This window comes from Columba livia, chromosome 11 (assembly GCF_036013475.1).
Source record: "Columba livia isolate bColLiv1 breed racing homer chromosome 11, bColLiv1.pat.W.v2, whole genome shotgun sequence".
NCBI lineage: Eukaryota > Metazoa > Chordata > Aves > Columbiformes > Columbidae > Columba > Columba livia.
The window spans coordinates 1,476,860-1,490,635 of record NC_088612.1 but is presented as its reverse complement, the minus strand read 5'-3'; the positions used below and the strand labels follow the sequence as shown (position 1 = coordinate 1,490,635).

Genomic DNA, 13,776 nt, shown 5'->3' with positions numbered 1-13,776 from the left:
TGCAGGAGACAAATATTTATGTAACTAAGGCTCCTTAAATTTATAACATCCATAGAAATTTCATATTAAGAATAAAGAGACTTGACCTGAATTCAGAGAAAATAAATAACAAAACAAAAACACCACACACACACAAAACAAACAAAAAAACCAAGCACAAAAGCAAGCTTTTCCACAGCTTTAACATAAGGAAAATTATACAATTTTCTGCTCATCTCAGTGCAGCAAACCTTGGTGAACAGATGGCAGCAGATCTGTGCGTTGCAGTGGGCAGCATTTCCATATCACGCTGCTGGCAAATATCACCACCACTTAACTCGCTTACTCCTGTGCACACCCTCAGAACACACGTCCACGTCCATCACCGAACTGTCAGAGGTGTTCAGCACATACCACTTAACTCAATGGTAATGAGCACTCAATACTAGCTTCTCCTTACATTGTACACAATGAACCACTAGTTTTTTCATCTCCTTTAGCCACTACAAAATTGTCTTCATTTTTCAGGCAAAACCCGATAACCCAAATTCACCCATTCTAATTTAGCCAAAAGAAACTGAAGCCCAGAGAGGCCAAGAAGCCAGCTGCCACACACATTTGGCTGGTAGCACTAGGGGACCCTTCTTCTGTGAGATGAGTTGTCACATGAGCAGTGGATCAAATGAAGCTGCCAACTCCTCAGTCCCCTTCTTACTGCCCTGCAATGGCCCTCGGGACATCAACCTTCTCTTTGACACCATCACTCCCTTCCTCTAACCCAAAGTACCAACAACCACTTTCGTCTTATGCTAAACAAGACCGAACTATCAGCCTCTCACTGCAGTTTTTTCATCCAGGGCCTAATTAAAGTCTCTCTTCTCTGTCCGTAACTTCCAAAATACATACAAGGGACTTCAGCATTTGATTAAACTGAGTTAGGGAATTCAAGAGTTTGGGACATGGAGGTGGAAAAAACTGACAGGAAAGGGAAAACCATGGGGAGGGAACCTAAGTAAATATATACAAATTAGAGAAAACATGATATGCTCTTCCCACCAAGTCACTGGCAAAACTTATTTGCTTATTTAGGCCCAAATTTCACCTTCTAGGTTTACTTAATTTAAGGTGTATGACTAGATAGCCAGAGTGCACTTTCAGTGAATTCGTTGCATAGCATAATTGATCATGGCTAGCATTCAGGTCATTTCTCATATCCTGTTCACAGTTGTAAGAACCGAGAGGATGTTTTCCGTAGGCATAAATCTTTATTACAATCTCAGAATTGTCTGCAAGATCAGAACACACAGTTCACATCCCAAAATAATCCTAGAGATTCTCAATGCTATATAAGGAGTTAAGCAAATTTCACTTTGACACGTACTGCAGCATTCTGCAGATCAGCCTGAAGTCTGGAATAAAAGCCACATGTTCCTTACCGATATGTTGACATAGGAATTGACAATCTTTACCTGTCTCTGCATTGAGAATCTCCACACTTAGAAACCTGTACAGACCTCTCACATTCTTTGCAGAGAAGGTACAAATAACCAAGTTGTTCCATATATAATTCTGTGAGAAAATCTTCCTCAGCCTTCACTGTACAATTGTTCCTGTTGTGCTTATTAAATGGTTGGTGTTGAAGATCTGGTCTGTGCCTGAAAACACTGTCATGAGAGGTTCACAACAGGAACCTTCTTCTGGTGTCCTCCGGTTGCTGGGTATGAGCCTGTGCTGTAAATAACCCCACGCAACACCTTCCATTACCTCCTTAAGGACAGGAGTGTCTGCCTTTGGGAGATGCAGAATTGAAATCTTGCTGCAGAACAACACGACTCAGTATGAATCTGAGGTTTGTTTTGAGTTCGCCCCCCGGCCCCCCCCCCCCCCCCAATAAAAGCTGGCAAGAGGAAACTCTCAGAACATCTTTCATGTATGTCTAGTGCTATCAGAACACTTACAGATACAGAATGCTTGTTCATATGTCAGGAAAGTTATATGTGTGCAATTGACAATGACATTTGTCATTCTACCAAATCATCACTTGGAGTGGAAGTTAAAGAACACGTACTTAGAATTAATCATACATGATCATTCATGACTTCACTAGGGGGACTATATTTTCTGGATGCTGGAAAGACATATAGAAAGGCAAGAGACTGAGATGATCAGAACTGCAAGAGTACAAAGTATTAATTCTTCCATCTGAAGAAAAGTATTTGTATTAAACCATCAGTGTCTCCTACTGTTTATTAGGATCCAGACACTAAATTCATTCAGATTGGAAGTGTGAGCAAGTACTCTACAGGACAGTCGGGGTCCAGACGGGGGAAATGTTTAGACGCCTATGCACTGCCACAAGCGTTCAGCATTTAGATACCCCTGGGGAAGCAAGATTGTTTGTTTCCATAAACATAAGCTATAAAAATATCCAAGCAAAAACTGTGCTGTAGCAAGGTCTGTTTAGGAGTACAGAAAAAGACACCATCCTTCACAGGTGAATGCCTTTAAGGTCTTCTGCAGAAATACACAATGAACAACAGTTTACAAATTAGGATCTTTATTGGAGCAATCTTGTTCTATGAGTAATAACAAAGGTAGTATGAAACCCCCCACATTACAGTTCAGAAATTAAGAGCAGAGAACAGGTGTTGCATCTTCAGGATTGAAACACAATTCTCTCCAAGCTAAGTTAACAGCTGAGTTTGAGTTCTAGAGAAAAATAGGCAAGCAGCTTTTCTTCAGGGAAAAAGACAATTTATTCAAGAATGCAGTGAAGATTTGAGACAATCATCATGAGGAAAATATTCACAGAATCATAAAAGCATTGTGCTTGGATGTTCTCAATTTCTTGTGGAAAGGTAAAGACCTTCAGGAGCACAGAAAAATGACCAGAGTGCTTGAAACAGGGTGTGTTCTTCAGGTTTTGAGATACCAAGGCTGAAGTGCAGCATTTCAGCTTTGAAATAAAAGGTACTTCTCTTGCATGCTACCTCTGAGGAGTCTTGCTTTCCCTAGGCTATATGCAGCATATTTCTCTTGCATGTGCTTGAGGATTACTTCCCTACGCACATTCCACAGTGTAGTCTTTTGAATCTTCTGCATTATTGTTGCTTCATGTTCTTGGGCATAGAAATCACTATTACATGCACTGAAAATTATTTTAATGTGCGGTATTTGAGTCACTAGTAAAGAAGAACTGAGGTAAATAAAACAATCTGTCAGCAAAACTTGTGTGAAAATACTTGTTTTCGGGGAAAAAATGTGAAGGCCTTATCTGCAGATACTTGCAGAATGATTCTTGCTCAAAGCACCATGCACAGAGCTGACCATGTCTATAGGTTTCCACAGCCACAGAGTATTTTACTATTAAGCCTGTAACTTGGCATTATTTTTTCTTTAAAGCTGAACTTTACCAGCTTCAGGATAACATGCATTCTCTGTCCCACCGCAAAGCTTCAGTGGAGTTAGAGCACCATGCAAGTCCAACACCAAGCAATAAGATGGAAGTCTGTCACACAGTCGGCATGCCCCGGATTATTGGCAGCCTTCCTCTGATTAGGTAACAGAAGACTGGGCTGAAAACCAAAACTCTCCATCATGTCTGTTACACAGGACGATTGAACTGATCCTGCAAGTACTCTGCTTTCACTGAAGACGTTTTGTCATCAAAACCACATGGCTTTAGTACACCTAAGAAAGGAAAATGCTTTCCTTTAGACCACGCTGCTTTCCTACCATACTATTTAATATTATGACTAGCTGTGCCAATTGGAAAGCCAGTTGTCCTTTCAGACATTACTTGGACTTTGTTCTGCTGATTTAAATACAAACAAACTACACATGACAGTGCTTTTACCTCCAAGTCTTCTTACATGCAATATGTAACTATATCAACTGAAGATCAAAATGGTTTTTTCCCCCCTTTCGTCCTACCTAGAGATACTGTTCCCTTTAAAACGAAATTGCCTTTACTAAGGGCGGGAGTAAACAAAAATCTTAATTATTAGGGTAACAACGGGTATTTTTTCCCATTCAAAGGTGACTTTACTATGTCTTCATTTAACTCATCATTTTGAGTAAACTCACTTATTTAGTAGGAAACGCACACTTTCAAGAAGCAGTAGAGTGTGAAAGAAATCTCGCAGTCCTGACTCAGGCAAAAACGCCATAAACTTTAAAGGAGATTGAGTGTTGCAGCTTCAATCATTATCACCAGCAGTACAACTGCAACACTAACATATTGACCTAGTACAAGAAAATGGAGAATTTTCCTTATGTCATGATCGTTGTATACAGGTTGGGGTTTTTTTCCCCGTCAGAGTTTAGCACCCCGATGACCAATTTTCAGGATAAGGATAGGCATATTGAAAAGCTTTTGTTTTCAACAACGTTTGGCAGTTATTACAAATAAAGCAGCAAAGGGCTCACCATAGTTTCTGTGAGGTCACATAATGTACAACCAAACACCTCAATCACACAAGAACTAGTCATTTTCTCATCCACCTCCCGTAAATGGGTATTTACAAGGACCCTAAAACATCGTCGTTTCTCACTGATACCGAACAGTTCTGACTCGCAATGCCGCCCTTCTCTTGAACCAATAAGTAAGAGCGAGCCCTGAGGCTCGGACACGCTGCCCAGCCCGCACCCCGGGCAGCGGCTGCCCGGGCTCCGTGTGCCGGCTGCGAGCGGCACCACCGCCAGCCGGGCGGATGCTCAAGGATTCCCAAGAGCTCCATCGGCTCCCCAAGACATAACCAAACGTGAAGATCCTTAATAATAACACTCAACCGTTCCTCAGAAGCACTCTGTATAGAGGTCGAAGTGCGAGACCCGCGGCGGGTGGCACAGAGCCGCCGGCCAGCCGAGGACACCGCTCACCGCCCGCGGCCAGCGAGGCGCTGCCCAGCCGCTCCTCCGGCGGGCGGCACTCCCCTCTCGGCACGCTTATCGCTCCTCATTCGGGGGACACGCCTCCCCAGCCCGCCTCACGGCCGGAACGCTGCAGCAGCTGATAAACCCCCCCAGCTCCTCTTTCTCCTCCCTCCCGCCCGCCCCCGTGAGGCGCCCTGCCACCGTCTCACCTCGAGGCGTCAGCCAAGCGCACCGCATCCCCCGCTCCTTGCCCGCGTCTCCCTTCTCTCTTTTAAACCTCGCGCTCTCCTCTCACCCCGCTACCCCGCCCGCCTCGGGCTGCGGGACCTGCGGGCTGCGGCTCCAGCTCCGCACCGCGGGCCTCGCACCTACGGACCGTGCTGCGCGCGCCCCACCCCCCCACCGCCCTTTATACGCCTCGCAGGCGCGCGCCCAACGGCCGCCGCTCGCGCAGGGGCGGTGCCTGCGCGCGCCTCACCTGATCCAGGCGCTGCCCGCGCGTGCGCGGCCCCCTCCACCCGCCCGCCCCGCTCCTCGCGAGCGCGCTCGCGGCGGCCGCGCGCAGCGCCTCGGCCCGGGAGGCGGGCGCGCGGAGCCATCCGGGTCTCGGCCGCTCGGTGGCGGCGGAGGCGGCGGCCGCGGCGCTGCCGGCCCCGGGAGAGCGGGGGGCGGGCCGCGATGCATCTGCACCAGGTGCTCACGGGCGCCGTCAACCCCGGGGACAACTGCTACTCGGTGGGCAGCGTAGAGGACATCCCCTTCACGGTAATGGTGGCGGCGCGAGGGGGCGGGGGGGCGCCCGGCTGCGGTGGGGGAAGGGGAGGGTGTGTTGTAGGCCTGAGGAGAGCGGTGGGAGGGGCTGCAGGGGATTAACCTGCCGGGCGGCTTGCGGGCCCTTGCACCGCGGCAGGTGAGGCGGGGATTACGAGCGGGGGCGTCGGGGTGGTGCGGGGAAGGCGCTGGGGCGGGAGCCGGCACGGCGATAGGCGGGAGGGAGCGCTCATGGCTCCGCTGGGGCATCGCGCTGCTCCCGGACACTGCGGGCCCGGAGGCGGCAGGCGTGACCCCGCCGCGGAGCGTCGCCCCCGCTCCGGCCGCCGGGAGGGGTCTCGCTGCTGGCTCTTGCCGAGGTGCCGCTGCAGATGGAGACTGGGATCCGCGGTGGGACCGTCACCTCGGAATTCGAGTGGGGAGCCAGGGAAACACCCAAATTGTGCGTCCCCAAAATGTTGCTGGGCGCACTAGGCTGCTTAAGAAGCCCATCCACTATTGATGAGCGTTTGGCTTCAGTTACTGTGGTTAAAAAAACAGGTATTTGTGAAATGTACCTCTTAAACTAGAGAAGGAAAGAAATTGATAGAGATAAGTCAATTTCAAAGAGTCCTGTAGTTTACATAATAAAGACTGTTTATCATCCACAGGCCATTTTTGTGTATTCTAATGTCAATTTCCACTTTGTCAGCTTACTGTATGCTTCTCTGACTTTAATGAATGATCAGCTTCTGCAGTGTTTTGCATACTATCATCTCATCAGTATGTTATTATTTGGGAATAAATTGTCTCATTAGATTTTACATTAACACTTACAAGATTATATCCCAGGCATAAACCACTTCCAGGCTAAATGATACAGAGCATAATTTTTAGTCGAAGATAACGGTCAGCAGACTTGTCAAACGTTTAAAGCTTATTTTAGATTGTCACAGATGTCTAATTTCAGTAATGAATGCTTAAAAGCCTGAAGAAATAAAAGGTACCATGTCTGTCTTTATTTTCCTTGTTCTGCTGCTATGCAGCCATACTGCTATTAAAGGGACCTCTTACTTTTGATATTTATATAAGTGGTTGTTTACTCATATTTATATTCTAAAGTGTTTCTTGTTACTGTGACGATTTGAAACATCGATCAACTGGTTTTATAAAAGACATTTTGCTAATTCTCATAATAGTTTTGATAACATCAAAAATGAATAATGATATATATTACTGTTTATACAAGAATTTGACAATAACTAGGCTTGTTTTACATAAAATGCCAAATCACTTGGTCGCACGTTAACTATGGAACTGCAGATAACAGATCTCATCATCTCTGGCTGCTGCATCCAATTTTTTGTAATATAGTGAAGAAGGAACTAAAGGGCCGTGTGTTTTAATAAAGGTATCATCTTCTGGACTTCTACAACCATAACTTTCTTCTTCCCTTTTCCTCCTTTCTCTGAATTTGTGGTATTATTTCCTGCTCTTCTAGACCTTGATTCTATAGTAAACTGCATGGTTAAAAACATCTGTTTGCACACAGCTTCAGGTCTTACATCCATATTCTTAAGAAATTAGTCACCTGTGTGACTCTCAGTAGCATCGTAGTCTACTATGCACTGCAGGTGTCACTTTTGATAGTGCCCAACCTTAAATTCTGCTGGTCAACATCAATAACACTGTTTTGACATAGATCTGTCACCCCAAACCATTTACTTGTTTGGAGTCATAACTTTAACTCAGATCCTGAAGCAGGATTTGCAATTTAGGCAAGAGATCATTTGTATTGGTGGCAGAGCCTGACTCTAGACATGCTCTTAAGGCCCAATACCTGTCAGCCCCTAAAGCACAGCAGAAGCAAAGCAGTAAGAGGCAAGAGATCTGCATAGTATGTACTGCACTATATAAATGCATATGAAGTCAGGCTGTGGCCGAGGAGCCACTGTTTGCATGTGCTCCCTTGCGCTTCGGTTGATGTTAAGGCATTTGTTTTAAATGTGTGAGAACTAGTTCAAAATTGCTACAACTGATTCATCACAGGGACTTGAAAATGTCTTTTTTTGTAGGCAGAAATGAGTCACTCATGTTAAAGTTACTCCACTTAACAGTAGAATAACAGCTTGGGTGTGTGTATAGATGTATTCCCTAGTTTGTAGCTTTGGAGCTATTTCACACTTTTTTTAAGGAGGAGGAGGAAGAGAAATGTCCTCTTTAGATGCCTAACTCCAGCAGTCTTAGGATTCTGAGAGGAGGAACATGTTTTGTTCTCACCTGATGATGGACATTGCAGTTCTCAGGCTCTTCATTCTTTCTTTTCTCTGTGGTTTGCTCTTGGCTTGTTTACGTGACTCTTTCCTGGGGCTGAAGGCAGGCCTTTCATTGCCAAGTCACTGTAGCTAAGATGATAGCATGTTCTGTCTCAACTGTACTGTTTTAAAGCTTTGGTGAAAGTCACCTAGTTATTCTGAGAATAAGAAAGGGAAAATAAATAATTTTGCCGTTAATTTTTCTTTAGTTGCAAAAACCCAAGTATTAGCGACTCCATAAAGCAAAACAAATCCAAAGAAACAGAGCTAGGATAAGACAGAGGCTGGCAACAAAGGTTTTGTACATCCTTTATCTGAAATGCACATAGTATTCTTTCCTCCCTATGCTCCTACATCTGCCTGCAGCAATCCTGGCTTATATCTGGCATTTCCCAACTGTACGTTACCAATCTCACTTTCTGTGGAGTAAGGTGGTTTCAGATAAAGGTGACAAGCTGTTCTGATTCTGTTTATATGACTTCTTCTCTTTGTACAGGCTCAGGGTTGTCCCCCCCCAACTCTGAAAACAATGTAGCTGTTTCTAAGGTCAGTCTAGGATTAAAACCAAAACCAAACAAATCCATGGTATGTCAATTACCTCAACACTAGATTCTGTAAGTACAAAAATTCCAAGCTCTAGCTAGTGTTCCACAAACACAAGATAATAAATATTTGGTTCTTGTAAGAAGTGTTATGAAGTGCATAAAATACAGATCTGTAAATATTTTTAAGGGAAAAAAAAAAACCAGAATATCGGATTATAAGGGTATCTGTACCTAAGAACTTTTCCAATAGAAGTGAAAAAAGTTAATTTATTATTTGTCATGTTTGGAAAAGACAAGCTTCTTGGCATCTTCAGTGCCGGTACTGACACTTGGCCTTGAACTGTGTGACAGACTTCAGAAGCTGTTGCAGATGAAAGTCTCCCAAACCCATGTAAATGTTTTTTACCTCATTGAAAATGGCAAAATCTTCATCCACACCATTATGTCCGCAAGATCCCGCCACTGAGAATAGGTTTTTCTGCTCTGTAGGGTTCTCCTCTACCTGATTTACTTACTAAAACCATTATTTTCAATTCCCTCTCAATTATTACTACTTGCGTATATGTTCTCCACTGTGTCATGTTTATGAGAACTAGATTACAGATGCTTAACATCTGAATCCTTACTATGTTCTTTTTTTTCTCCGAAGCTCTGTCTGTAAGCATATCGTAAAGTATTTAATGATAAATTCATCTCAGATATAAATTTAGGAACGCCTGTTCTGCACGCTAGTAGCGGGTTGGAGGTTTTTTCAGTTATTTTGCTAGTTTGCATTAAGTGTATGTAATTCTGCTAGTACTTAGCCAGGGGAAAGTGTAAGTGTGGTGTCTGTTGATGAGGATTTGGAAATGCTTCAGAATTCAGGTGTCTTCCTCAGTAGTAGGGAGGTGGAGGAATTTCTGCATTATATATATTTACTACCCATAGCCAAAAACTTAAGGATAAGTGGTGTACTGGAGGAGTACCATAAAGCTAATACAGGCTTTAATTCAGGTTTTAATACAGATTTTAAGGAATTTATGTAATTTTAGATGTTTGTGAACTTTTTTTTAATACCACTGTGGTCTGATTGTGTTTCTTCCACATTGTTTACCGTCTTGAAGTGCCTCTGTACCCCTAATGGTACACACCGGAGCTTGAGAACTTCGGTCTATTTCACTTACACTAAATTTGTAAAGAGTTGCAGGTTATAGAAAGAATCATTTTTTACACAGAGGAAATATAAACAAGAAGAGAATGTGAAGGAATATTGTTTCCCTGTCTGTTAGTTCCAGTGTTCAACATTAAAATTAGAGAACCAAACAAGAAAACATGGGTAGCTGAAAAAGAGAGATGCATGTGCTGCTTTCGTATTACCTGAAAACTGAGGATATAGCATAAACTGTTAAGGTAGGACAGAACGGCCTGCTTCTGTCTGGTGCTCCTGCATTCAATTAGAGCTTTGTTATTGTTCATTTATGTGGTTCCAGATCTCGACAGTTGGAGCAGACATTGGCAAACTACAGCTTATTAGTTGCTTGTGGATCCTGCAAGTCATCCTTGCATTGTCACAGCTTTGCAACTCCATTTAATTTTCTCTTTGAAGTTATCAGTGACATTAGAAATGGAGGTTGGCAGATAGTCCATGTGGGTGGTTTTTACTGCACTTGCTTCATCCAGTGACTGCTTATAATTCTGTTTCTCTAAGACCTCTGTGCTGCTCTCGTCCATTACAGTATCTCAGCATCTCATTTTCCGTCTTTCCTTTTTGTGTGGCTTACCGATTCTCCATTCCTTTTATCAGGCTATGCAGATTGTTAGTATGTTGCCACAAATATTGTGGCCACTGTTATTCTGGCAGGAGAGACCTGTGGTGGTGTGAATGACCCTGAGGGTGATGTCAGCTGAATCCTTAAGAAGGAACTACCATGATAGACATTACGACACTTCCATTTTCTTTGCCAATATAGGATGCTTCTACTTTGTTAGCAGTTTAAGGAGTGAAAGGACAAAGTGAAAAGAGGATTTAACAGAAATGTGTTCTGTTCAACTATAAACATGTTAATATATTGAGCATATTAGAAAAGTAACCAGATGGAAAACTTGTATTTAGATGTATAATGTGAAACATGGAGATATCTTTCAGTACAGAGAAGTATATTGACCTTTTTTGTTTTGAGGAATTTGGAGACTATAAATGTGAAAAAGTGAACACTTGTTGTAAAATGAGGGGACACCTTTTCTCAAAGGAGGGGTTATAATAAATGTACTTCTTAAAGTAAATTTAACATTTTAGGTAAATATACCTTAATATGATTTCAAAAAATGAAAGACATTCTCAGAATAAATATCTACACTGAGAAAATGACCCTAGAACCAAGAGACAGCACTTGCTCCAAGGACCTAGAGCTGAAGGCTGATACTCCCTGTTGGGAAGCTGCTCCAGCTGAGGTCTCTAATGGACTAAGTGCTCTCTGGTGGCACGGGACACCCAGCTGTGCTGCGCCACTTGTTGGTGCGGTGCCAAACACATGCAAGGAGCAGGAAGGGTATGAGTGACAGTAACAAGGTTGCACTTGGGAGAGAGACCTCTACATCCTGATGATTCTTTAACAAACAAAAATAAATATTCTACTGTAACCCACCCTTTTAATTCACAACCACCTTTTACTTAACTTCGTAAGAGAACTTGCATTCTGCTTAATTGAGCTGTTCTAAAATCTTTGCCTATTGCGTTGGAATTTGTGGAAAACTTACTTCAAGAAAAAAGACTTCTAGCTAGAACTGTTTAGAAAAGGTTTATTGGTAGATTGATGGGAGGGGATTTCTATGCCTGAATGTGGGAGCTCAGTGGAACAGATCATCTGGAGTGATTAAGGCTTTTAGAATATTCTGGCACACTAGGACAGGTGAAAGCTTGGCAGACAGATATGTATATTTGTCCTGCCAACAAAAAGTGCTGAAGTGATCATTGTTCTATAACTTATTCTTAAACAAATTATTTAGACTGTAGTGCACAAGATACACTATAACCAAGACAAATCTTTGTTGGTTTACAGTGGTGTACACAGAGATATTGCAGAAGTTTATACGCACACTCAGGAAGAGGTGTACCTGAATAGGAAAGAAAACCAAACCACCAACTACAGCCTCAAACAAGCTAAAACAACTGCACAAAACAGTCAAAAGTGAACGTACACACAGCTAGAAGAAGTTTAGGAGTTGGTTTGGGGGCTTTTATTTTTTTACTGTTCCTGTTTGCTGTGATTTACACTCGAGGAGATTTAAGGTCTCCTGTGCTACTTTGTTGCTTGGTGCTCATTCTGCTGGCGCTTCTGAATTGGCAAAGAATAAACCTGCTACTTAGTAATATCTTCTTTCAGTGGAGATTATCACAGATCTCTCAAAACCATAAATAATCTATTAAGTATTCAGTTAGTTTTTAAAATCAATATTCAATTGTATTTCTTCTAAAAAACATTTCAGGCATATGGCTCTGGTTGTGACATTGTCATTCTGGCAAATGACTTTGAATGTGTGCAAATCATTCCCGGTGCTAAACACGGAAACATCCAGGTCAGTTGTGTGGAGTGCTCCCAACGACAAGGCAGGGTAAGAATTTTCATACATTTGCATAGAATCTTTAAAAAATTGCAATACTCAAAATAAGCAGCAACATAATACATCATAATACATTAATGGTGTTAATGAGTTAATTTCATGACAAAGATCAGTTTTTACTGATTTGTTACTTTCCGAGTAACACCTCTTGCCTTACTTCAAGAATTGTTTTCATTTAATAGCAATTTCTTCTTTAAATGGAGGGAAGGGGAAGCAGGAGGCATCTTGTAATAATGGTTTTAATTCCTTTTCAGGACCTGTAATAACAGGTCTCACAAAATGAGGAAATATATATGGTTTACAGTATAGCATCAGAACTGGATTAGTACTAAAATTATTGTTATTGTCTCCATTTTTGAATACTTTTATCTAGCTAAAGAATACATGGCTAAATCATTCACATATATGTATATATACACATATGTGTGCTTATGTGTCATGCAAAGCAATAAATTAGAAATACTTTAATTTTCAGAAAGGCTTAGGCACTTTCATTGTGTTTAGAAGTGCTACAGTGTGAACGATCATAACTGCATGGCCCTTTGGCTGGCTATGTGGGTTCATTTTTAATCCCTGAACAATGTTAAAGAGACAGTTTAAATTGCTAAGAAAAAAAAAGAAAAGCTACTTTCTATGAGTTGTGGTAGCACACTAAGAATATTCTGTCATTTGTTACTGCCTACTGAGATCAGCTAGTTAAAAATTGGTTGCAGTATTGAGAAAGCCCTAGTTAGCAGTTGGGCACGGTCTGGTCTTTTCTTTGGGCGGGTGCTGTTGCAGCCTTCTCTCGCCCCACCTCCCCAAAGAGGAAATATGATTTCATAATAAATGTTGTGCAACTTTTATATCACTTCTGTATTGAGGAAACCAGATCCTGAATGCTAAGAACTGAAACAGTTTTTCTTATAAAAATATTTTAAGGAAGAAAAAGGAATTTTAAAGATGGTCAAAAGTACTAATATGCAGATGAGCATTAGACACGTGACCAGATAAATTCCTAATAAAGACCATCTTGCATATGGAGGTTTCTGTGCAACAAGTGGGTGAAAGAAATAGAGGGGTTCAGTGGTATACGCACTTCAGTTTTTCCATTTGCCTCCCCTCAAAATGTATTTAAGTGTTCAAATAGACTTGTGTTTCCTCCTGTTGCTCAAAATTATTATTTAGTGGTACAAAATGGAATCTGGGAACATGCCGAGACCCAGACACTAATAATTAATTTATTAGTTACATGTGAAGTGGACAGAACGTGAGCAGAAGTAGTGAAGGCATCATGTTTCCCTTATGTATTAACAGTTGTTACCCTAGAAGAATATATCAGATCTGATTGACAGTGCTTGTTCCACTAAACATGATGTCTTCCCTACTTAGAGTTAAAATTGCAAAGACAGGCTTGTTCAGAACTATGTATTTCTCAACTTACTTAGGGAAGTATACATTAATTAATGACATTTGTATTAATTTTCTTGAACAATGGCACATAGAAGAGGTATTGGAAATTCTTTAGCTGTTTGGGAATACTGAGGAGCTGTAACACTCAGCTCCTTACCTCACATTTTGAACATTTTTTTGTTTTTGGTTTTTTTTACAGATTGCAGCATCATATGGAAATGCTGTTTGCATTTTTGAACCTCTTGGTATAAATTCTCATAAAAGAAATTGCGTACGTATGTATTTAATGATTGTAATTCAGTTTAGGCTCTTAGAAGAGG

General features: G+C 42.0%; 1 protein-coding gene across 4 annotated transcripts in view; it reads left to right on the top strand.

The window, feature by feature from the left end:
• The first annotated feature begins 5,402 nt into the window (after window positions 1-5,402).
• Window positions 5,403-13,776, top strand: part of DMXL2 (Dmx like 2) — a 49,585-nt gene continuing 41,211 nt past the window's right edge. For 2 of the 4 annotated variants that reach the window (XM_065076432.1, XM_065076430.1), the window contains exons 1-3: window positions 5,403-5,619; window positions 11,930-12,055; window positions 13,656-13,727. In XM_065076432.1, coding sequence (XP_064932504.1) covers window positions 5,533-5,619; window positions 11,930-12,055; window positions 13,656-13,727 — 285 coding nt within the window. In that variant the 5' untranslated portion in view covers window positions 5,403-5,532. The remainder of the gene's footprint in view (window positions 5,620-11,929; window positions 12,056-13,655; window positions 13,728-13,776) is intronic. The other 2 variants (XM_065076433.1, XM_065076431.1) reach the window with 1 other exon arrangement.